General features: G+C 41.4%; 1 protein-coding gene across 4 annotated transcripts in view; it reads left to right on the forward strand.

Annotated features, from left to right (window-relative positions):
• The window catches only part of abr (ABR activator of RhoGEF and GTPase), a 119,480-nt gene that overhangs the window by 14,709 nt on the left and 79,638 nt on the right, over window positions 1-25,133 (forward strand). The window contains exon 1 of one of the 4 annotated variants that reach the window (XM_080866074.1): window positions 6,065-6,375. The exons of 2 other annotated variants lie outside the window; for them this stretch is intronic. In XM_080866074.1, coding sequence (XP_080722200.1) covers window positions 6,315-6,375 — 61 coding nt within the window. In that variant the 5' untranslated portion in view covers window positions 6,065-6,314. Of the gene's footprint in view, window positions 1-6,064; window positions 6,376-14,783; window positions 14,918-25,133 lie in introns of those variants that run through there. One more of the 4 variants, XM_080866075.1, reaches the window with a different exon arrangement.

Below are 25,133 nucleotides of genomic sequence, written 5' to 3' on the forward strand. Positions count from 1 at the left end.
TAATTCTGTCATATATCCAGGTATGATACAAAACAATACACTAATCCTTAGATTGGTATTCAGCTGATATTCTTTTTACTGTTGCAGAAACTTGTAGGTCCCAGCTTTTTAAGAGCTTGACTGATACTGACGGATATTTCAATCTCTCTCGTTTTGATTTTGTCTGTTCTTCTGTTAACGTCCCCCCTGTGAGTCTTCAAGTTTTATGGGGAACACTAAATTGCAGGAGTGCCATCTTAAGATACTGTTATGAGCGGAGGTTTAAAGTGATGGGATTTCAAGTGGGTTTGTGCTCAAACTTGAGACTCAGTAGTTTGTCTGACACAGTCTAATAACAAATACACGCCCAGCTATTTTCTCATACAATATTTCCATCCAGTGTGCACAGTGAAGGTCTTTGTTTGGGTGTCTTAGCTTGTGTTGACCGACGCTAAACACTAGAGTGCAGTAGTTCTTAATTTAGATTTCTTTACTGTTCTCTCTTTCCACGCTCTCGTGTGCTTTTAGTCTTTGTTACCGCGAACCCGATGGTGGCTTAGCACTTTGTCGGCATAACTTAAGCAACAGTTAGGTTTGTCGAGTACAAACAAACAGGCAAACTGTGTTATTGTGCAGCGTTGTGTTGTCACCTCATTGGGATGGTTTCACACATAAAATAAGCTCCCTGTGTATATGTGGGAAATAACCACTAATGATCTGCAAACTGCATAAATCCACATGTGTTTTTACTGCGTGTGTGTGTGTGTGTGTGTGTGTGTGTGTGTGTGTGTGTGTGTTAGAGTGAGTGTGAGAGTGAAACAGAGAGCGCACTAGCAGCAGAGCATATTCATCCTATGCCAGCTGAATTCGCTTTGATCTATTGAGGTCAATGTGGAAATCAACTCAATCAAGCTGTGATTGGACAGACACCAGATAAACAGCCTTTCCCTCGCACACACACATCTCTTTGTCCCTTTCTCTTCCTGTCTCCTTGACACAAACATGCCAAGGATTGTATTTAAGGAAGCTCTATCTTATCATAAATGGGTTAACACAGCACACACAGACACACACACACACACACGTCACAGGGGTCTGCTAGACACTGTCGTTCCAAATAATTGGATGGTGGAGGAGTTAAAGATGAGATCCAGGACAAATGAGGTGACAGTGGATCTCGCCTGCCAAAGCACATGCTGTGATGCGCGCACGCACACACACACACACACACACACACACACACACACACACACACGTTCTGTTGCCTTTTTTTGTGTGTGTAGGCAAAAGCTTTGTGAATTGGATAGAAGGCTGTTAAGAGTTGGTGTTACTTTAATAACACACGTTCATGGAGCACAGAGGGAGCAGGAATGGAGTCAAAGAACAGTGTTGGATGAATGACTCTGACCATATTTCAGGACTGGTAAAAACCTTGAGCTGCTGGACCGAGAAAAAAGCAGTGATCATGACAACGGCTGAGAGACAAATGACTTATTTTTGCGCTCGATTTTACTTCAAAATAAAGCGACCAGCAGACAGTAACACATAATAAAACAATGATCTCAGACATTCTCATTTAATAGACGCACATTCATCAGTGCTGCACTCGGGGCTTTTTAATAATGCATCGTCATTGCTCGTCCCTGCTGCCATCTCCCCCAACCCCCAAAACAAAGGGATTTGTGGGGAAAACACACATCTCGAGAAAATGTCATCATCAGTCTCCAAGGAGCATGTTTGGACTTCCTTACAGTGTAGACGACTGTAGTGGAGTTTATTGATTGGCATCTATATCCATATATATCATAACTAATTTAACGGTAATAAAATGCTGACATTATTGCAGTGAAATTCTAATATAATGTGTGTGTGTAGCAGTTAATCTGTAGATGTGAATCATTGTTGCTTCCACTTAGAGAGTCTCTGTGATTTGGAAGAAGAGTTCACTTTAATTCAGTGAATATTTTCGCTTTGATGTCACCAATTCCATCCGTGCTTATTGTCAAAAAATTTTTTTTATATGTTTGTGGGGTGTGTTTTGCTCCAGTGCTTCATTAGGCTTGTTTGAATTCACTTATTTGGAAACACAGCTGTCTGCTTCCTGCGTGCGCAGCCCCACTCACGTATGTACATCAACCAAGAATGCTGGAAGTGTGGGCGTGGGGGGGTTGTTGAACAATCAGGATGTTGAAGGGTTTAGACTCCCACCCTGGTCCTCGTCGTCTTCTTTTAAAAAAAAAAAATTGTTTTCATTTATTTTCATCAGCCAGTTCACGTTCCCGTGGTTAGCCAGTGGGGTTGAAGGGAAAGAGTAGCACCACACACACATAGGCGCACACACATAGACGCTGCCACCTCCACCCAGTCACCCCCGCAGGCCTGTGGTCGGGGTCGAAGAGCAGAAAGGGGTGGATATGGTTGGGGTTGGTGGAGTGAGGTGGGGTAGGGGTATCTGGGTAGAAAAGGGAGAATAGAGGGGTGGGAGAGGAGTGGATAGCAGTTTGATTGGCTGGTGGGATGCTGTGCCGCCAAATTACGCACTCACACTCTAATACACCACAGTTTGACCACAGCGACTTCCTCCTTCATGACAGGAAATCTTTGTTGAAATTTCAAGTGAAGTGCAGGAAACACAACAGTCACAAAATGGGGAATAAAATAAATGCATCATCGTGTCTTTTTATGGAAGCTGGGATTTATCAGGTTCTTGTTAGTTAGAGCCTTGTTGTGATTACACACCGAACCAAGCAAAATATAAAGGAAAAATTTAAACGTGATTACAGCAGACCTTTTGGAATGATTAAGAAATTAATTGTGCAGTTGTATACTCAAAGGACATGCTGTGTGATGTTTTAGGAGCTTTTAAATTTGATAAAGCATCATAATTTTTGCTTTTTATCCACTTTGAGTTCCAGCTTTCTCTGATGTTTTGTAATAGCTGTCTATAAAGCTTACTTTCAGTTCAAGCTGTTAAAAGCTGTCCCAGATGCGTGTCCATTGATTTCTGCAGGGCCTAAATATGCCTGTGAGTATCACACAGTACACATCCACATCCAGTGTCCTTTGTTCACATTAGCTCACAGTGGGATGACACACCTAATCAAAAGCAAAGATTGATTTTTTTCTGTTTTAAATATCCAGTTTTTTTTTGTATGGTCTACATTTCATGCTGTGCTGGCTACTGATGTGTGGCCTTTTGTAACACACAAGCATGTAATTGTTTAAATAAAGTGTCCAATTAAGGGGAAACTCTGAGTAGATGTTGTCTGTGACACAAAGGAACATCGTGTCTCTCCAACACAATCCGTGATCTGTCTTGAGGGGAAAAAGTGTGTATCTCTATGTGGATACACTAAAGAATATGAGTGCCTTACATCTAGATCTTGTCCAGCAACCACACACGCACACACATAGTAGAGGACTGCTGTTGAAAGTTAACCTTTATAGAGAACGACGCATTGTTGACGTGCTGAACTTTGAAGAGACTGAAATTGTGTGTGTTTGGGAGGGTTCAGAGACAGTTACTAATGGGTTTTTATTACACAGTTTGACTGTTTATTCATATTTTCTAAATGTAGCTTTGTGAAGCTCCAGAATGTCTTCAGAACACGCAGTTTGGTGTAAATACAGTTTGTGTGTTTGAGCATGGCATGTGTGCTCTCTTTGTTTGGCTATCCCCGTTGAACGATGAGGTATTTGGAAAGAGGAGGCGGGCAGATTTGCTTTCAAAACCCTCAATCATCTGTGTGTGTCTGTGTGTCTGTCTCTGTTGGCCCAGATTTAAGACAAAGGAGGTGTAAGGCTGTACAGTAGATCAATCTATATTTGATGAAGTGCCACTCACCAGCCCCGTGTTCTTCTCTGCCCGCTTGGCTTTCCCTTTACATAATCCCATGTTTTGTGCGTGTACGCCTTGAGTTTGTGTGTGGTTTTTGTCACGCCTGTGTGCTTTCCCACCATCACAATGACACATTTATATTCATTAATAACCCTGATGTAGATTAACACATGCAGGAATACATTAAATGCCTTGAGACAGACACGCACACACACACGTGCACACACACACGACCAAGACAGGCTCATGGGATGCCAGGTCGTTTAACTCGTGTACGTTCCCTCCAGCTGGCACATACACGTGCTGTAGACTAACAAAGAGCAGAGCTCGGGGCCAGGTGCTCTGCCTGCAGAGGTTGGGGGAAGACGCAGGGAGCAGTTGTGGGGTTCCTCCTGTCAGCCTTTGTGTCCTAATTGAAGTTTTTTTCTGCCTCTCAACCCTCCCATCTTTCCTTCCCCCATGCTGGTTAGAGGAGGATGAAGGGGGAGGAGATCTGAGGTTTGAGGGGAGCGTTTCATATCAGGCTTTGTTGTCGCTGGCACGATGCTCGTCTCCGATGATTGGCCTCCTATGTAGCACATGCCTTAATAAACTCGCCGGGCGTTGGGCCTGATGAAGAGGAATTGTGCTGTGCGGCAATGCTGCCAGGTCTCTTTCTGGGAACAGGGAGCAACAGGAGACCTAATGTGCTAATGTGCCCATTAAAGCCTGCTAATTTAAAAAAAATCAATAAAGCACAGCATGACATTTTTAATTGCATATTGAAAAATTAAGATTTCCTGGATTTTGCGCTAGAGCCCAGCCACTATTGTGGAAAATGCCAACTTCTTTTTGGGTTGTAATGCAATAAAATGCTATAATTTCTTTGTCACCGTCATTTATTCTAAAACACTGGAGAAGGTAGTAGGGTGGAGTTAAGTGGTTTCTCACTTTACATTCCTTAACTAGTCTGATACAGTGGGGGAAAGTGAATAAACGTTGACCCCATCCTTTTAACTTCTCAAAATAACTTTGAACTATTTAGTCCCTATGCATCTGCTTCAGTCCTCAAAAATTCAGCTGTGGCTGAGCTCCAGACATTTATTCTAAATATTCTTTAGCTATTGTTCCTGGTGATGCACACAGTAGACCGGCTCCATGGTTCTTCTATTGCCATCTATCATAGAGTCTGTATTATATCGTCTTATACACAGCATCAGTATGCAGGCACATTTTCACAGCACATGCACATGTGTGCGTTGCTTTCATGTTCTTCGTTGCCACGGGAACAGAACTAGCTTAAACCGTGACAAGTGAACCCGCCACACTCTCTCGGTTTCTCTCTCTCTCTGAACTAAATGACTGACTCTGTTTCACACAAAGTGTGAATTGTGCGTCCCAGCCGAGCGGCTGTGATCTTGAACTCATCATGTAGTACAGCTACGACTAGTTTGGCTCATAAAACCACAGAAAGACCTTTCATACTTACCTTTGTTATTGCTATATTAACAAAACATAACCACACAGTGGATTTAACATTAAACTTTTATCAGGGGAAGATAACCCAGTTTTTTTTCCTGAAGGGTGGTTTCTCTTTGGCTGTATATGTTTCCTCTATATTTTAGAAAAAGCCTCAGTCTGAGCAGTTATAAAATAGGCTAACAATAGGCTATTTAGGATGTTTGCTGAACCCCTGACACAAAGATGTTTTTTGATCTTAGCATTTCATGCTGCAACATTGTTTTAATACTGACTTTCTTAGGCAGAGTTCTCTTAAAACTTGAGTAACATTTACCTACGTTTAAAGAACAAGATAAAAAATTCAAGCTGCGATGTGCTCAACAAAGTCAGAGTAAGCAAATTGTATCTACATGCAAGAAAAAAGCTGCTAACCTAATGCGCAAGGAGAGATGGAGATCGTGAAAGCAACTTTGGATTTTAGTGGGTTTAGTGGTTTCATTTATGAAGAGAGAAACTGAGATTTTGTCAGTTGATTCACATCTCGCAAACCTCGCTGCTTCAGTCATTAGGCACGGCTTCTCAATTCCGGCTTCTACACGCTGCTAAGACACTGGGGGGGGGGGGAGAGAGACAGGGAGAGAGACAGCGAGTGAGGCTGATGAGGCATTCACGCAGAATCAGGAGAGCGAGAGAGGAGGGGTGGGTGGGAGTGAGAGAGCAAGCCAAAGAGAGAGCGAGAGAGAATGAGTGCTTCTCCCTTTCCCTAGCAACGGTCGGCGGTGTCCGTCTCCAGCCTGTTGTTTTCTCTCTCACACACACAGACGCACACCTCTGTCTTTCGCTCCTTCTTCAGCTCTCTTGCTTGTCAGCCTGTTGGACCCCGGGGTGCCTTCTGACATTTTTCCCCCAAATGGTTTTTCTTGCTTCTCCGAGCGAGATGAAGGCTGCGTTTCAAGGATAAGAGAAAAGAAGCGAGGCAACGCAAAAAGCAGCTGCAGAGAAGAACTGAAGACATAAGAAAGAGGGAGAGCGACTGAGACGGGGAGAGGAAAAGAGGATGGAGCCCCTCAGTGCTCGCGGCCTGCCCCGGCTCTCCTGGATCGACACCCTTTACAGCAGTACGTACCTCTCCTCCATCACTTTACTCCTCTCCACTCATCACTTCTCATTTATCTGTGCGCTTTACCTCTCCGTGTTTTGCCCTGCACCCCCCTCTTCTCTATCTCATCCGCTGCCCGTTCGTGTTACAGCCCCAGCGATCTGCACACAGGGAACACTTTGCATTTTCCGGACTTCCAATTAGTGTGCATTATTATGGCTGTCTATAACAAGGCATTCAACCCAAGGCCACCACACACACACACACACACACACACACACACACACACACACACACACACACACACACACACACTTCTTTTAGTGGCAACAACTCATGCCCACTGCCGTCAGGCTTTCTGCTGGCCAGTAATCATAGAAGCATGGGGAAGCCCAGGGATTATATAGTGTGAGGCAGAGTGAGTCATGCTTACAACCTGGAGGTAGAACTTTATGTTCCATCCTATCGAGGACACAAGCTGTCTGATGCTGAATTTTTAAACCACTCCTTATTGTAGTCTTTATGCTGCGATGTAGCGCTTGGATGATTTACATAAAGTGAATACGAACTATGTTTTTGCTTGTTGTAATTTAGAACAGAGGCTGTGTGAAGCTCTTTGCAACAGTACACACATCCATGCAGTCACAGCTGTTTGTGTGTTGTTGAGGTGTTGCGCGTGTGTGTGTTAGGTGTATTGGGTGCATGAAATAGCCTTTTGAGAATTGTCTTTTGCCACTTTTGTTACTATATCTTAATGTGCGGACATGGTGTGAACAGGAAAGACTGATGGAGATGGGGTTGGGGGTGTGATAAAGATGCTGAAAAACAGAAAGGTGAAATGTGGTTTCTGTTCGATGCTGTTGATTAGATACTTAAGTGAGACCTTGCAGTAGTTACTGGCAGTGAAGGTATTTATGCATTAGTGATAATGTTGTTAATGTACTGCAATGCACATGTGGTTCTCTTTGGGTATCACACAAATTTAAGGTGTGGTACTTTATTGTAAGGCTTTTGGGCTTCCTTTTAACTTGATGTGATGAGGAAATGAGTAATACCAACGTAAATGCCAAGCTGTGGTGTTACAAGTAGACTACCCATAGTTTATATCATGTTGATCAGCTTTGTTTGTTTGTTTTTAGAGAGACTTTAAAGAGTTGTTAGATTATTTCAGAAAGACACGTTTTGCGTTCCTGCCAAGAGCTCGAGAAGATGAATGCCACTAGGGCTGGGCCATATTATACCGTTCACGGTAATACCGGTATAAAGTTGGGCAACTATAAGAAAATAAAATATTGCGATAGAATATGGGTAAAGCATGGTGGCGACGGAGAATAAGAATCAATCCTTTGATTTTTCTGAAAATCGACAGTGCCCCTCATAATCCCGTGTGCCTTATGTTTGAATTATGGTTGTGTTTACTGACCTCGAAACGATTTTATGTACACGGCGCTGTTAAACTTTTATATAACTTTAATGCAAAAAACAGCTGCTTGTTTAAGTGAAAATACATTGATGTTTTTGTTTTTTTTGCACTAATAAAGTTGTGGAGTTGTAAAGTATTTTGTCTAGTGTCAATTATATCGTCAGTTATATCGTTATCGCAAATTTTCAAATGTATATCGTGATAAATATTTTTGGTCATATCGCCCTGCTCTAAATGCCACTCTTGTGTATGTACGCTAAAGCTGAGACCCAATCTGTGGGTATATAGTCTCGTTATTTAACTCACTGGTTTTTGGGCTACTGTGTTGAAGTCTAGAGTTTAGCATTTTGACTGTTGCCTTTCTTTTCTTTTTTCTCTCCCTGCAGGGTAGAGCTATCAGCTAATGCTAGCTCAGTGTGGAAGGTGCATTTGTGGGTTGAGATGGCTAGTGAAAAGCTTAAAACAAATATTATTGCTCCCTTTTTCCCAATTGGATGCAACAGTGACCTGTTTGATTTAGTAAAGTACTTATTTATGCCCTTCCTTATGCAGCATCCCATTTTATGGGTTAAGGACTAACACTAAGACCAGACCTCCTGAGGCTGTGTGTATTTGTGTTTTTATGTTTTTTGTTGTTGTTGTTTTTCCCCCCCTGATGTCAAAAAGGATCATTTGTGTGCAAGTCAAACATGTTGACCACTACAGCATGGAGCCGAAAAACAAATATGTTAAAGTGTTACATATAAAATGCTGTAAGCCGTTTTTCTTGGACTTGCATATAGTTTTATTTGATTTGATTTTAGATTTGAACAATGTACGTACTAAAATCTAAACACGATGGCTATAAAGATTTGTCAAAGCAAGCCTGTCTCCAAAGTGTGTTGATGGGGAATAAAGCAGGGACAGCACAGTATACTATACTATACTATAGCTCTATACTATTCTAACGTTTGCTATTTTTGGTTAACAGAGTTCATCTGAATTTAACACCCAATGTGCTTTAACACATTTCAAGTTCTGTATGAGGCTGCATGTGTACACACAGACAGGTTATTACCATCACAAAAGCATTGAAACGGGGCTTTATTATGATCTATTGTTCGTGAAAAGGGCACAATCCTCTTTTTTTTTTTTTTTTATGCACCTGTCAGTTCATCATCCTTTTGATTTCCACCTGCCCTTTATCCACCTCATACTCTTTGTGTGCCTGTGTGGCTGCTGAGCTGACCCTTTTTTTCTGATAAGGGAAGTGGGAATTGACCACTACTTTGAAATTTTTACAAAAATGGTTATATACTTCCTTAATACAACTACACCACTTGGTTACAAAAGGTTGCAACACAAGTTGACAATAGCTCTGTTTGTGTGACAAACACCTGGTTGTTAATGATGAAAGATGACCCAGTCCTGCCCTAAACCATTAGTATTGAAGCTCCCTCTGTTGCCTGTCAGTGGATTACTAAGCACATGGCTCTAATTGCCCTTTCTCTTCAGCCTCTGAAACTGTGCTAATGACTGTGTTAAGCAGTGACCACACATCCTTAACTCTCCTAAGCGGAGTGGATGCTGGAAGCCACAGCTACGTTGTCCCCAGAGAGGCTGAAGTCTTTCTGTTCAGCTGCACGAGTGAACCACAGCTCACTGAGACAGCATTTTCCACAGGCATCTCTGTTTCACTACATATTCTGCTAATAATGAAAGTCATAAAACACAAACCTACATATACGCAGACTAAGCAAGCTAAATGTAATAAAAGCTGCACAGAGAACTTTTGCGCACACATCAATGTAAGCACATGAACAGAATCACCAGCTCAGACTTCTCATCAGTCATCCATTTGTTCGGTCAGCAGTATAAGTGGTAGACTCCCAGACGGCTGTTGGTTGGAGTGTGTGTGTGTGTGTGTGTGTGTGTGTGTGTTACTTCAACAAAACTCTCACCCTTTCCACCTCTTTACTTGTTTTTCCTCCTATCGTCCTAATCTGGTTGATTAGGACGGTCTCAAATGTGCTCCTCACAGATTCTTATAATCACGTTGATGTAATCATCAGCAGAGTAAAAGGGTTTTTCTTCTACCTCTGATCTGATTTCAGAAGCGTTTTGTTGCTGCTGCTGTGTCCATTTTCTGTCTTTAACTCCCCTTTTACTCCGTCAGTTAGCCCACTACTGCAGATCACACTGGTGATCACTGATTATTTCTTAGTTGCTTCAGTTGAAACTCTGTGCCATTGACACACAGATGCATAGGTGCTCACTTTTTTCTGTGCTAGTTTGTCCTAGTTTTAGATCCGTCTATTCTTTCCAATATCAAATAGGACTGTTCTTCGATTAGCCACGTGGCCTAGCGGTTTCTTAAAAACCGTACCCTCAAACTTGGTTACACAACTTAATCAGTGGACTTTCCAGATGCTTGTGACTAAACCAAAGAAACAGAGTGGACAGTAATGAACTTGAGTTTCACACCAACTGGTTAATTACACTACACTTGCACCGCTAATGCAAATGTAGATGTTTTAGAAACCTTAATTAAAACTAATTGGGCCTACAATGTGTTTTTCATTGTTCTGTGTGCCAGGGCATTTTTAATTTGCAACAGTTTTTTCTCATTTTGTATCCTGAAACAAATAAATCCAGTAGCGAATTCTTTTTTTTGTTTGTTCATTATTTAAACAGAAGTCATAGCCATATATGTCCTTAACTGCTTTTTCAGGGCTGGAGTTATCCCAGCTGCCATGAAATAATAGGCAGGCACGCCCTTATGTTGCCCATAAGGCTAATAATCCACCAATCAATCCATATACCTTTTGCACACTTACTCTGGACGTATCTCTGAATCAACCACTGGTCTATTATAATTTCCCTCTTTTTGACTTTTACAGAAAGCTCTGAACTGTAGTGTTACTATCTCCTCCACAGCCTGAGTGGCACACGGTCTCTGACTTCTGCTTCGCTGCCAGCCTCCACTGTAACCTTCAGAGTATTAGCTAGACTTGTCTCTGGCTCGCTTTGGTTCCACGTGCTGCTAAGGGAACATCAAAGGAAAGCCAGATTACGTAATGGCTAGAAAACGGGCATTTTGGCTTGGCAAAGCAGATGTGGCACGTGCACGGACATGCACATATGTCAAAAATGATTTTCATAATCCGCAGTGAGGAAGGCTCAAATTTATGTGCAGCTCTGAGGGAGCATTAAAAATCTTTTCTCATTTTTGGTACATCCTGTCACTTCAGCCCCAGCAAACCTTATAAAAATATTACCGTGTGAGTCATGGTGGGCCATTTGGCTGTTTGTGGAGGGTTAAATGGGCTACACAGTCTCTCATTTCTGCTGCCACTACTTGTGGATAGTAATAAATGACATGTTGCTGGTGATAGTAATCTGCTGCCTTTCCTGACTAATCATACACCGAGTCTCAGATGCTGAAGATTCCTCTCAAATAGGTTTCCACAGAAACACCGCACATAAAAGAGAATTATATTAGCTGACTCTAAAGTGTATGTTGTAGGCTCAGTTTCTTGAGAAAACAACAGACAGGTGACAGTTGTCTTCTTCTTTGCCGCTTCCTTTAGGGGTCACCACAGCGGATCTTCTGCCTGCAGCTCTACTAACTTTGCGTGAATGTTAGTATGCAGTTAACCTGCATATCCCATTTAATTACTCATTAAATGAAGTTGCAGGAGCACTGATCCACATTATTCCAGCCTGCTTTAATACCTGTCTAACACCATAGTTTGCAAAATCCCTGAATACATGAAAGGTTTGATATCTTTTTACACATCTATATCAGCCCAGAATTACCCAACCCTCACATCCCTGATCAAACGGGGTTTTCACAGACTGTCAGTCTTGTTGTCTGGTTTCCCTCAGCAGCATATAAACTGTAATGGATGGACTTCACTGCTGGCCAACAGCAGTCCCAGTTATGTCTTTAAGTGTTTAATGTTAGCAGTTAGTTGGTTGTCACAGGGCTTGCTTCAGCAAAGTAATTTTGGATGGCTTCCCAGTAGAATTTCATAGGGGAGGTTAATACAACAGGGGATGTCTCATTTATCACTCCCTACAAATCTATTTGGACCAAACTCCCCAGCTCTCTCGCTCTCAGTCTCACTCTGCTTGAATAGCCACTAGCTCTGATCTCGATGCCAACAGCAACACATCCAAATCAGTGGGATCTGGTAGTGTTTCCAAACACGTCAGCTATGGTGTGACTGCAGAGAGAACACTACACAATACAAGCCAAGCAAGCCTCTTAAATCCCCAATTCACTATGAGGATGACATTCATTCATTGTTGGTAAAAGGTTGGAGCCTGGGCTTTTCATTTTAATTGCAGAAATTCTTGAACAGATGCAAAGGTCACAAGTAGTGCAGCAACAGGTTCAAGAACCTGCAACAGGGTCGCCTTTGTTCCTTTGTGATATTTAAAATCAGACTGTACTCATAACTACATTTCAATAAATCTGCTGTGACTACAGTCAAAAGATAAATACCCGATCAGAGCATTATTAATAATTCAGATACTACTGTTTGGTACTACTGCTCCTAGCACACTGATGTGCACTCGTTCTGTGTGCATTGAAAGTGGAGGCAGAGAAGTGGTTTTGCTTGGTAAGAGTGGAGCCGTGTTGTGTAATTTCATCTGTGCTTCATGTGAAGTCTTGCATTGTTTTCTTTCTACCGTTCAAGCTCATCCATTATGTTGATAAATGGATGAGTCTGTGCTGTAGCTATAGAAACGCATTTAGAGCTGTTCTCTCACATGCGCACACAGACACACACACACATGCACACTTACAGTAGGGAAGAAAGAATCTGAGTCAGCCTAAAAGCACTGTTGTTATGTAATGCAGCCATCTCTACTGCCTCTTCAGTAAACCGCTACTCTGCTTTGTGTTCAAACATCTTCCTCCCATTGGGTGTCCTCAAGAGTGCGCCTTTATGTAAGGGGCATCATGTTAGCTTCTCCATAACAGTTGCACAATGTTCCACCCTGGTTTGGGTGTCTGAATATAGGATCCTGGAAACATTAATGGGAAAAGAACAGTTTCACCGTTTATCTAGCAGACATTTATAATCTCCTTGTCAGGATCCACTTTAGAGGACATGATGTATAATGTGGATACTGTTCTCAGTTCTAAAAGAGAGATGAATTACTTTTGATATATACGATTGGAGTGAATGTGAAGAAGTGGTGAAACCTTAAAATATGGATACGGTTAAAACCTCATCCTTTTAGGTGAGTCCAGCTGGAAGGAGCAAAGGGGGGAAATCTGTCACCGTGTCATAACGCTAGCTGCTCGCTCACTCACTGGTAACCCAGCTGGTGTTTCCACTGTAACTGTGGCCGCCTGGGTTCATTCAGTGACAACCTTGTGAATAATATATGAAGCTTTTTGCTCTGCGTTGCGTGTTTCGGTGGCTCTTTTACATCTAGTAAACAAACTGAAACGAAGAAGCCATCGATTACTGGAGCTGAAAAGCAGCCAAGTGCTTTTATTGCAGTAGTGAAATGACATCAAACTTATTTTCTGTGTGCAGAGTTTCAGCTTACAGAGCTTTCACTCTTAAATGCTGGTGATTGAAGTGCAAACTTGGCGGTTGGCTCTGCGCTTCAAGTCAAATCTTAACTTCTAATAGGAGCTTAAAGGTTAAAAAAGAAAAAGGTACACATAGAAAAAAATAAATAAAACAGACTTGTGCACTTGTATTACATCGCAACAGTTTCCAGCTTTACTCATAAATCTTATAATTTTATTCCACGTAACTGTGCATTTCATTTTGGTTACCAAGAGTTTATAACTGTTTTCAGCATGCATATAAGCACCTTCTACATTATGTTAGCTATGATATCTGCATTGGAGGTCATCTAACTGTAAGCGAATATACAAGGCAGATTAATTATAGCACAACTTAAGTATGTTACCTCGTCCCTGAACACGATTTCTGCAAAACACATGTCAGATAGACTGACGTAATGTATTTTGATCATTTTGACCTAACTCACTGATATACTGGCTGAGCCCATAAACTCAGCAACAAAGAGTTTACAGCTGTTTCCTATAGACTTCTATAAGACCATAAGTCTATGTGCAACCACAGCTATTGCCCCCCTGGTGGTCGTTAAATGAAATGCAAGTTTAAGTTACGTCCATATTTGATACCGTTTATGAACATGACATGTTTGTTTATCTAGGAGACATGGTTTAACATATCTTTCCAAATGACACGATATTTAAGTGCCTTATGGAAAAAAACACTAAAATTTATGATAGCTGACCTAGCAACAAGACTGGAAAGACTGGGAGCTCTTGTTATATTTTGTTGATATTGGAGCTTTTGGTGTTGATACATTTTTTAAGTAAAAATTTAAGAAAGTGGAAGCTTGTGTTTTTCCCCCAATTTCTTGCTGTTTCTTTTGAAATATTCAATTTAACTCCAAAATCAATTCAAAGAGCAACGAGAACATATATTAAACTGACTTTTGATGTTATTTTTGTTCATCAGAAAGCTTAAACTGAGTCATTATCCAGCTGTTAACAGTTAAATTACATTGTTAGCCAGGTTCTGTTTGCAAAGCGTCGTGCCATCTTCACAAGCTCTGAAATCCTTTGTTGTGCTTGATGTTAGAGGGTGTGTCATGTGTCTGAGTGTGTTTGTGTTCTGTGTCTGTGGGGACCTTCACCATGTCCTGAGGGTCTAGGACTGTGTGTGTGTGTGTGTGTGTGTGTGTGTGTGTGTGTGTGTGTGTGTGTGTGTGTGTGTGTGTGTGTGTGTGTGTGTGTGTGTGTGTGTGTGTGTGTGTGTGTGTTAGTGTTAGTGTTAGTTACTATGGACAGCAGTCATCCTGTAGGGCTATGGTAACCACCAACCTGTTTTTCTTCTGCCATCCATGCCTGGCTTGCCCCAGCCAATCAGCGCATAAGAACTCCTCTGCCTCGGCCAATAGTGCGTCTGGCATGTTTACATGCTCCCGGAAGGCAGGGACCATCATTAAGCATTCAGGGTAGTCGAGCGGAAGAGAGAAGAGGAGGGGAAAAAGGGAAGGAGAGGAGGAGACAGGAAAGCGAGATGAAGCCATTATGAGTAAAGAGAGCTGATGGATGCACTCGAGCACCAACCAGTCACCCTGCCAGACTCAGGTAAACGAATGCATATAGGTCATATATCAGATCACGTTATCTTAAATGGGCCTGTAGCACATTTGTAACCATGTATAAAAATGTAGCTGTGTATGTGTTTGGTTGGCCTGTATGACTGAAGCTGTAAAACCCTTAAAAGTAGTCCTTTGTATCTGGTGCGTGTGTGTTGGCTACATGTTTGCGCGTGCGTGTGTGTGTTTGTCTGTTTCATTAAAAATTAAAGGCCAGAGTAAGCGTTGGCCTCCTGGCCTCAGGAAGTTGTCTTTCTGTTACAGTCAAAGAAACCATTCAAGTGGCTCTTTGTCATTAAATAACCCAGAATGAAGCATGGCGAAAGTAGACTAGGAGAACAGTACTATTCAGGCAGGTGGTGGGTTATTAAATCTTTTAAAAGATATTTAAACTGATGAGATGGAGGGATTACAGTCAAATATATGATTCTAAGATATTTGTAGGTTTGTACTTTTATGAGAAAATTAGGCAAACATGTAAGTTACTGTATAGTGGATCCATGATTTGTAATTAAGATATCTATAACTTTATCCATTTGGTTTCACCTGTGACCTTTTTTAAATCTCATTCAATAATATAAATAGAATACTGGCATCATTACAGTTACAGATTTCTGTGGGAAGGCCATCTTTTAAATCACTATCCTCCTTTTTGTTCCACCTCTTAATTGTGACCTTTTATAGAAGGACCAAACTCAAAATCAATGGAGTGATATCGACGAGGCCTCTGTCCTCTCCGAGTGCCAGATGGCCTTGCGCTTCAAGTGCGCTCCTCACTTTATCAGACATCGTGCTGCATCCACAAATTCTCTTATCTGTCCTGTCACTCTTTCCAGGGTCACATTTAATAGAAATCTTTTAAAAATAAACTTCTACAGCAAGCGCTAAGGTTAGCCTCATTGTCTGTACAGTCTGTGCATTTGCATTCATGCACAGCGAGAGAACAGGACGGCATGCTTTTGCTTTTACAGCTTGGCAGAAATAAAGCAGTAAGGGTAATGGTTGGTGAGCACGAGCGGAGAACAGAAACCTACGGGGACCCACTTCAAATAGCCTGACTTCCTTTTTTTATTTGTCCCCCCTCTTGTGTGGGTATTTTTCTTTAAAGTCACGCTTCAACTCTGGGGGTAGACAGGCTGCCTCAACATGATATTGTGGTTGGCTGCTTTTTTGTATATGATGCACATAAGTTAGGCTCTTTCACTTAATTAAGTGTTTCTGAAAAGTAAAATTGTACCGCAGTTGGACCAGAGTCAGCCATTGTTCTAGCAAAATACTGCAGTGGTACATCAAATAGATGAAATCCCACAGGGTGCACTTGTCATGACTAAAGATTTTAAAAAAAAGCCACTGTGCAGTATCTTTGGTGCTTGGTGAGCTTTTTAGTCTAACTGCACTTTTTAACATTGTTATCTGACCTTTTCTCATATTTTAATAACATGCTGGTAAAAATGCATGGTTGGTTTATTCACTTCAAATAAACTCTCACAATTCAACATTGTTGTTATTATTAACAACAATGTTGTTAATAAAGTGTTGTGCTTAAGCTCATTAAGGTTTTATCCCACAAGATGTTTTAAATGCTTGGTCTGTTTAAACCACAGATTGGTTTTGGACTCCACATTTTGAAGCTTTACCGTTAGCGTTTGACAGTTCCATATTCATTTTTTAACAATTTTTTTTAAATTGAAGCCAGGAGTTACTTTATATGGATGAAAGGTTGGGTGTAAACTGTAAGCGTACGTCACACAGAGAGACACACATCGGCTAATTAGTGCTCAGTAACACACCTGTACAATAATGGATTTCTTACTTTATATTGGAAGGGAAGATTCTGTAATAATACATACAGAGAAAAACCCAACAACCCCCTATCAGCAAGCACTTTGGTGACAGTGGGAAGGAAAAACTCCCTTTTAACAGGAAGAAACCTCTGGCGGAACCAGGCTCAGGGAGGGGCGGTGCCATCTGCTGCGACCGGTTGGGGTGAGAGAAGGAAGACAGGAAGAGAGACAGAGGTTAATAACAGATATGATTCAATGCAGAGAGGTTTATTAACACATACTCAGTGAGAAAGTTGACTGAAAAAGAAATACTCAATGAGTCTCGGGAATCCCCCAACCACCTACACCTATTGCAGCATAATTAAGGGAGGGATTTAGGGTCACCTGATCCATCCCTAACTATATGTTTTTTTTGTGCAAAAAGAAAGTTTTAAGCCTAATCTAAAAGTAGAGATGGTGTGTGTCTCCCGAATCCAAACTGATATCAAGGCGGATGATCTACTCAAAGGGATCCTAAAGTTACCAGCAGCACAGACACAGGGAAAAGCTTTAGTGAGGCCTGCTTGAAGATGCCAGTCAACTCCAGCTGCCTCTGTTAGGACACCTGTCAATCAATGTGGCTGCACTCCAAAGTCAATTATCCAGCTGGATGAGTTATAAAAACTTTTCGCCCTTCAAAAATTATCCATAGATGCCAAAAACTATATGCTTTTAAATGCTACAAAGTTGGGCATTTTAACACTGACATCTAACGGTAGTGCAGCCTCAAGTAGCAACTGCAGTTTGTGCAACTTCCTCGTCGGCTTCATTTTTAAGTTCCCTAGGTTTCCCTTTGTTTAAACCAGCTGCGTCTAGTTTTAGAACCCGGCAGCTCTGAAAGCTTGGAAGTAAAAAAGACATGCATAAAAGTTTGGTTGGATATGGTGCAACAATGTGTATGCTTTTTCACACCAGTGAGGCTTATATGTACCCACTGGTTTGGCAGACTGGAAGTGGATTTTTGACATTTTAAAGCAATCACGAGAATATGATTCAGCAGGGAGTTGACTACAGTTTTAAAATAGGGTGTTTCCAATACACGTCCACATATATGTTCCGTGTAAGCCAACAGATCTTTTAGAAAAACTGCCTTTTGGCTTAATTAGTTTCAAGAATGCAGTTTTTGTTACAAATTCTTTTTTTTATTTCACAAAATGTCTACTATAGTGAGTCTTTCCTTTTTAAACCTACACCAACAACAAAGGGTGTTATGGTGATCTGAAGCTTTTACAGGGCCTGTCTGAGCTGCACACTGCTGCTTCTGCGATACACCTGAAGTGTATCAATCTCACTGCTTTTAATCTGAAGCATATTCCTCTAATTGGGCCGTGGAGTGCAATAGACACTACAGTCTCTGCTAGGGCTGCCCTGAGGGCTATCGACAGCCGCTTGCATTTTAATAGCTTTACTCATTGTAGCGCCTTTGTTTCACTGCACGGTTTGATACACTTTCCATTAGCACATGCCCACGAACAAACGCAGAGGGGACCAGATGCCCACACAGTGGAGCTGCTCTACTGTTGTAACTGTGCTCAGTGTGTGTGTGTGTGTGTGTGTGTGTTGGCCATGTACAGCTTTACTTGATCTCTTCACACCTGCTTCAAGCACAGGCATGAATGTGGGAAGTGAACTGTAAAACATTGGTTGGTGCATCTTTTTTGTGCGGGTGTGTTCAGTAGGTGTGTCTGCACTTGGATGTGACCTCTTGTGCGTTTCACCATGTGGACTGGGGGAGTAGCTTCGGGCCCCGTGTGTGAATGTGCTTGTCCTAATCTATGGAAGCAGTGAGATGTTTCCAGCTAGTCCGAGCCTTGGGGATTTAAACCAGCTAATTACAATGTATAGGAGCTGGCTGCCATGGTAACATTGGTTTGGTGAGTTTGGAGTTTGCTAGAGGGGGGATAACAGCAATTTACCCATGTAAATCTGTAGTTGGGGGGGGTCCTTATCTCTTGCTGCCTACAGGCACATGGCACATGAAGATATGCAGCAGTAGAATTGTCACTCATTTGAGGTATTAAGGGACATGCCTGTTATCGGACCCTTCTCTCCAGGGAAGTGCTCTGGATGTGTGCACACAGGTTGTGAAGTAGGTAATGGGAACCACTTTATTAGCCTCATCCCAGTACATTGGTATTAGAATGCATATTCTTTTTTGGTTGCTCCCTTTAGGGTTTGCCTCTTTAGCATCCTCTTCTCTTATACAAACCCTCTGTTATTCCTCCTTCACTACATACATGAATCTTCTCTGTGATCTTCCTGTTTTCCTCCCACCTAGCAGCTTCACACTCACTGTCCTTTGTCAAATAAATATTTTGCTCAGTTTGCTCGCAGAAAGTCTGTGTGCCTGAACATGGTTGGGCTTTCCGTTTAAAAGGCAAGGCTCTCCTGTTATCTTTCCGTTAAATCTGATCTTTTGGACTCCCTTCTACTCGTTTCTCTCGTTCTCTATTAACTAATGTGGGAGTCTCGCAGCTTGTTTTCCATTAAAGTGTGCTCAGCCCATTTCCTCAGCACAGTGGTAAGTGCGGTGAGAGTAGCCAATCATTATAATCGCAATCAGGCTGGATACAGGAAAAATGGGAACAAAGACCCCAGCTTAAGTGATGAGTCACAGACCAGCTCCTCACAGCTCTCGACACTTGCGTAGTTAGCATTTTGTAGCATTACATCAAGCGGGATAATCTTCTGTTTGTTGAAATGGAAAATGTGCATGCTGAAATTTTGGGTTTGAATAAAAAGAAAGCTCACTGTTATTAATCAGTTTTCTTAAATAAAACCATGGAAATGTTTCAGAATTATTTTTTAGTCAGATGCAAGCGTAGTTATGGTGATACTGACATGGTGCAACAATGCAAAAGGTCCATTACAGGTTGTCAAGAACAGACAGAAAACTCACCGCAGGACAGAATCACAGTGCACAGTAGCAGTATAAGTCTGCATTCATAGAATACTTTCTGATTTTTCTAGCCAAGTGGCAAAAGAGCAAGCTTGCAAAATTATATTTGAAGTTACAAATCTAAATGTTTATTTGGATCACTATCAGTGTTTTGTTTTTCCTGTATGGTGAAGGTTTGCATGACTCATTTACACCTCTTGTATTTCAGACAGGTTCAGTCATTGGAAACTAAAAAAGTAAAATAATCATTCTGTTGTAGAGTTGAGATCATTTTCCTGTTGCGTGACCAGTTTTTATGTCCAGCTTAGCTGTCAAACAGATATTATTTGACTCATGTGACTAGAATATTTTTGCTGTCTTTAGACTCTTTAACACTTTACTTTAAAAGCTACACTCTGCTTACTGATCAGCAGTGTCATCTTACACAAGGTTAAGACTGGATTGTAAAGGACTATTATGCTAATATTGCCAAGGTACTGAATTCATGCTCAAATAAAATTCCTATTTAGTCCTCAAGTAAACAGAATAGATTGGAATCTCCACATCTGCCTCAACAGCTGCCTGTTGTCAGCTAACTTTGCTAATAAAATTAGGACCAGTTACATCAATTATTTTGACTCATTGCCATATTTGCATAGAATGAAACTGATTTCCAGTGATACCGTATTCCCACTGGGTATCTCCTTCAAATATAATGCGAGGTCGCTGCTACTGACGTTAAGTGGAGTAGCATGGAGTAACACTTTTAAACTTCCCTGTCGTGCCATCATCAATCAACGTGTGTCACTGGGGAAATTAAAAGCCCACATGTATACTGTCAACACACACAAAATGACCATACATCTGTGAGGCCACTGATGTACTGTCATGCTGTCAAGGCTACATGAGGCCGGGAAGTCCAGGAGATGAACAAGAAGCAGGCTTTTTGTTTTCCTTGTCTCCTCTCGTTCCTTTATCTTTGGAGAATTGGATCTGTTATGGCTGAGCTCACTTACATCTATTGAGAGAAGCTCTAGAGACACAGAGGAATATCTTGCCATCAACCCAAAACACAAACACACATACACACAGTCTCTTTTTGAAATTACTACATTGGGCCCTGGCTCAGGAACACACATCTGTGCTGTAAAATTTAAAATGTGTGTGTGCTTCTTCACTGCTCTCTGTACAGAATCAGTTTGCAGGGCTGCTTCTCTGTGCCCACACAGTGTAAGCTGGCTGTAGGGCATGATGTAATCCCTCTTCTCTAAAGACAAAATTGCTGAGGTAGGCAGCACAATTCCCACATTGCATTCTCACACTGAAGCAGCAACTTTTCTTCCCACTGACTTTATTAGTGTGCAAATGTGCACAGGCAGACCTGGCTCTGAGACATTGTGCATAGAGAGAGGGAGAGCTGGCAGGATGTGAAAGAAAGCGAGTGTAGGAACTGTAGCGTTTCCTCCTCCACTCTAGAGTAGAGCAGTGGCTTAACCAGCTGACAGCAATTTATCAGTATTCACCTTAGTTACAACTTCATAGATTCCTCTTTCTTCAATTTTGTGATTGTTACATTTTTAGATTTCCTTCAAGACAGATTATTGGTTGAACTCTCCGATGTGAAATATACATATTCATATATGAATCTGTGAACATTGAGTCACTATCACTGAGTTGACTTGGAGAAAAATTAACAGTAGCTATGTTGATAGCAGCTACCAGGAGTTCGGTTTCTGTTAAATATGAGGAATTGCAGCATCATTTCATCTTCTGCCTTCTGGGTTGTCAGAGAAAACGATTTTTCTTCTAAAGAAAAAGAGAAGTTTAATAGCTAATGATAATGGCAAGCAACCTCCCACAGCCACTATCCAAACGGCTTGGGAATACACATTTTTACCTAGTGACTGATGACTGGTCTTTGGCCATCCATCACTGGCTCACAGCAAGTGTCATCAGCCTCCAGCAACTACTCACAACTGTTCGAAGAATATAAATTTTTCCCTGAAGGCTGGTAAGTGTTCACTAACTGGTCTGTGACCCTCTGTGGCTGTAGTTTTCTTTTTATTGGCTCCTTCTTGTAACGACACATTTGAAAAGCAGGTGCTTTGTGTGCCTGAGTTAACCTTATGAGGGACGGCTCCTGTGACAGAACAAAGGGAGAAAAATTCCTGAGCCTTTACTTCTATGAGAAGTAAAATGTGGGCATGTTTAATATGCAAATCCACCATTCAAACAATATATGTTGCTCAAAATAAGCAGAAGCGTATAAAAGCCTTCTTCATAGAAAGTGGACAAAAATGTTTCCACCTGTACAAAAGGAGTCACCTTCTTGTGTAGTTACAAGGCATACACACTCAGAATATTAATATGCTGCTATCACGCCTGCTATCAGGCTTCACTGTTATACTGAAGAACTTATTCAGAGACAAATCCCTTCTGTGCAGGGTGAGGGACCAACAAAAGGACATGGGAAATAGGAGGTGATTATGTTACTGACAGTTAAAATCTTTGCACACTTAAATCATTTCTCTCTTATATCATCTTTTTATATCTGCAATAATAGTTTTAACACTTAACACTAAAAGAGAATTGCTTTGGGGGCAGAAAGTGTTAAATAGAAAATATGCTGAGGTGTTTACCCCAATAGATATTCGTTTGAGTGCATTTATAGTCTGTGTGTGTGTGTAATCCATACCATCCCTGCAGAGGGTTGTATTTAGTGTGAAGGAGTGTTAAACCTATGCAGAAAGCATTCTCCATCAGTTAGTGTTGCTCAGGCTGTTCAGTTTCACCTCCTGACACCACCACAGCAGCAGAAAGCATTTTCATCAACGTGGATGGTGATCATGGCTTATTGAGTGTGACAGGTGGATTTAGAGCTGTCTGTCAAGATGGGTTAATGGTGACAGCAATGTGAGCTGACACCGGGCTGTGGTCATTAGGTTAGGGACACACACAAACGCACACACACCAATGAATTTCCCCAGTGTGGAATTAAAACCATATATACCCATCTATTTACTCCAGCAGTGACTCTTTGTAGAGGCTCTTTGCGTGTGCAGGAACAATAGTTTTTAAAAAATACTGTATCCGTTTACAAAACCTTTCTGTTTTAAGGTAAAGACCCTGCAGTGTCTGGTAAAACACCAACAATCTTTTTGAGTTCACATCTGGTGACAGTGAGGAGGAAGACCCCTCCTTTAAACAGACAGAGCTTTTATTTTGGAAGACCCAGGGAATGATGAGAGAGAAAGAAGAGCGTGATAAGATGGCAAGCTGCAGGAGAGAGCAGACACTGCCTGTAATCCCTGACCTATTTAATGACAACACATTTTGCATTTTGATTCCTCTAGCAGCAAATGATATATTTGCGCCTTTTTATTTCTGTTATTTTAGTTTTCATTTCAAATAACTTTAAAAAAGTCTACCATTCAAATTTGTGTTACAGCTCTGTTCTCCAAATGTTTCGAATTCCTTTCAGTGCATTCGCTGTAATAGATTTTCTTCCACCACATGTGAAAGTTGTTTGCTCTGAAACTGCTGAGGTAGTTGGTTATGCAGATGGCAGATTTAAACACTTGGCCTTTGCAGACCTTAACACAGACTCCCATAGTTAGTGCTCTGTGTGTGTCTGTGCATGTGTGCCTGTTTGAAAGGAGCCATGTCTTATTAACTGAGGCCTCATTGATTTAACCCAATCAACACACAGCAGAGCACATGAGTAACTGTGTATGTGTCTGTGGTGTGAGTGACACAAGGAGAGAGTCTGTGTTTCCTCATGGCCTACACCGGTTTCAATAAGCATTATGTGGAGCGCAGAACAGCATCAAACGGGTGAATGTTTGTGGAATTTCTGGCTCAGGTCCGTCCCCCTGCTTCATTGCAAGCAATAGCATGGTTTTATTAAAATCCTCTTTTTCATAAAATATGGTTTCTCGGATAAGTGTAGCTCTTAGCCTTTTGCTAGGCTTGTTCATCAAGTCACCTTTTCATTTATAAAACACTGAACCCTTGTCATTTGGTATATCCTTTAAATTTGTATAAGGGAAAGCACCTCACATTGTATAAGTTGTGTGTTGAGTACAAGTCTCTGCTGCTGATATGAGTGATCCGATAGTGATGAAATCCAAAGGAAATATTCAAGTGAACTGAAGCTGGGCACTCTGAGCTTGTCTTGAGAGCTGCTTACATCATCTAAAAATGTACTTTTTGCTGTGTTTGGATGGTAAAATATCTCATTTTTAATGGACGTTTTAGATTACAATGTGCTTTTACAAATTAGTCTGACATTGTTTGATGTATCCTTTTCTTTGATAGCAGTCAGGTGGCTAAAAGTTTTTTTTTTTTTCCTAGACTGGAAAAAGCCAGATTACATATTCAGATGGTTCTATAAAACAGTCACAGGCCATTCCATCACTTCAAATGCTCGCCCCGTTCATAGAAGCTTGTAGAAACATGGTGATTTGAATAATTTCCAAATATGAAAACTCTACTAATCCACAGTTGGCTTCACTACAGCCGCTTGTAAGCTTTAGAATTAAGTTTGGGCAGTTTGCTTTCAATCATGCTGCAAATTGTTAAAATACCTGAACAAGAAATCCAGTTTTGATTTGTTCTTGGCACAGTGCACAGAGTGCATCTGAACTTCATGAACATACACTGACAATAGTGATTCCAATGTCCATAAAGCATAACAGGACAGTCTTTGCTGACCAGCTGGACATTGTCCACAAAGACACGCTGATGCTTTTTGGGCATTTTATGGCTTCCACACAGAAACTGCTCTTTGTGTCTGTGTTGCTTCCTCATAGGATGTGGCTGTGCAGTACTTGAATACAACATTGCCTTTATTTGAATGAGTGCTATCAGAGCGATTTAAAAAAGAGGAAGTACTGAAGCCGAGGAAGACAGGATCAGTGAGAGTTCAGGTGCGAGTCTTTTAGGTAGGACGTAGCCTGCGACATGGATAAAGTTAACTGAAAGGGATTTTTTTTTTTCTCTAGTCAGGCAACACTTATGGCTTTCTTCTTTGAGGCAGTGTGTGCTGTTCGTTCTCTCTTCTCCAGTGATGGCGAGTTAGGTGAGAATTTGAGTGTGCTCTTTACTCTGTGTGTAAAAATGTGGAAATGTTTACACCCACATACATGTTCTCTGCAGCGGTGTGGCGGTGTGTTGGGCTGATTTCTAACTCTGCTCTTTCTCCCCTACAGTCCTTGACCCCAAAGCTACCTCCTATTTAATCACATGACATTTAGAGTTTGTCCCCATTTTAATCCTCTAAAATATTGGTGCATGCACGTGTGGGGACCTCCCTATTGAGCAGTTAAAAACAGGTTAGGGCTGATGAATCCTCTTTACTGAAAAATTGCTTTTTGTGTGTTTGTTTACCATGCACGGGGATTATCAGGATGCATTAGCTGACTGAGGTAGCCCACATGTTAGATTTTCAGAGTGTGTGCAGATAATCATGTGCACGTGCGGACCTGCTTCTGATTCGCGCACAT

This window comes from Rhamphochromis sp. 'chilingali', assembly GCF_963969265.1.
Source record: "Rhamphochromis sp. 'chilingali' genome assembly, chromosome: 19".
Lineage (NCBI taxonomy): Eukaryota > Metazoa > Chordata > Actinopteri > Cichliformes > Cichlidae > Rhamphochromis > Rhamphochromis sp. 'chilingali'.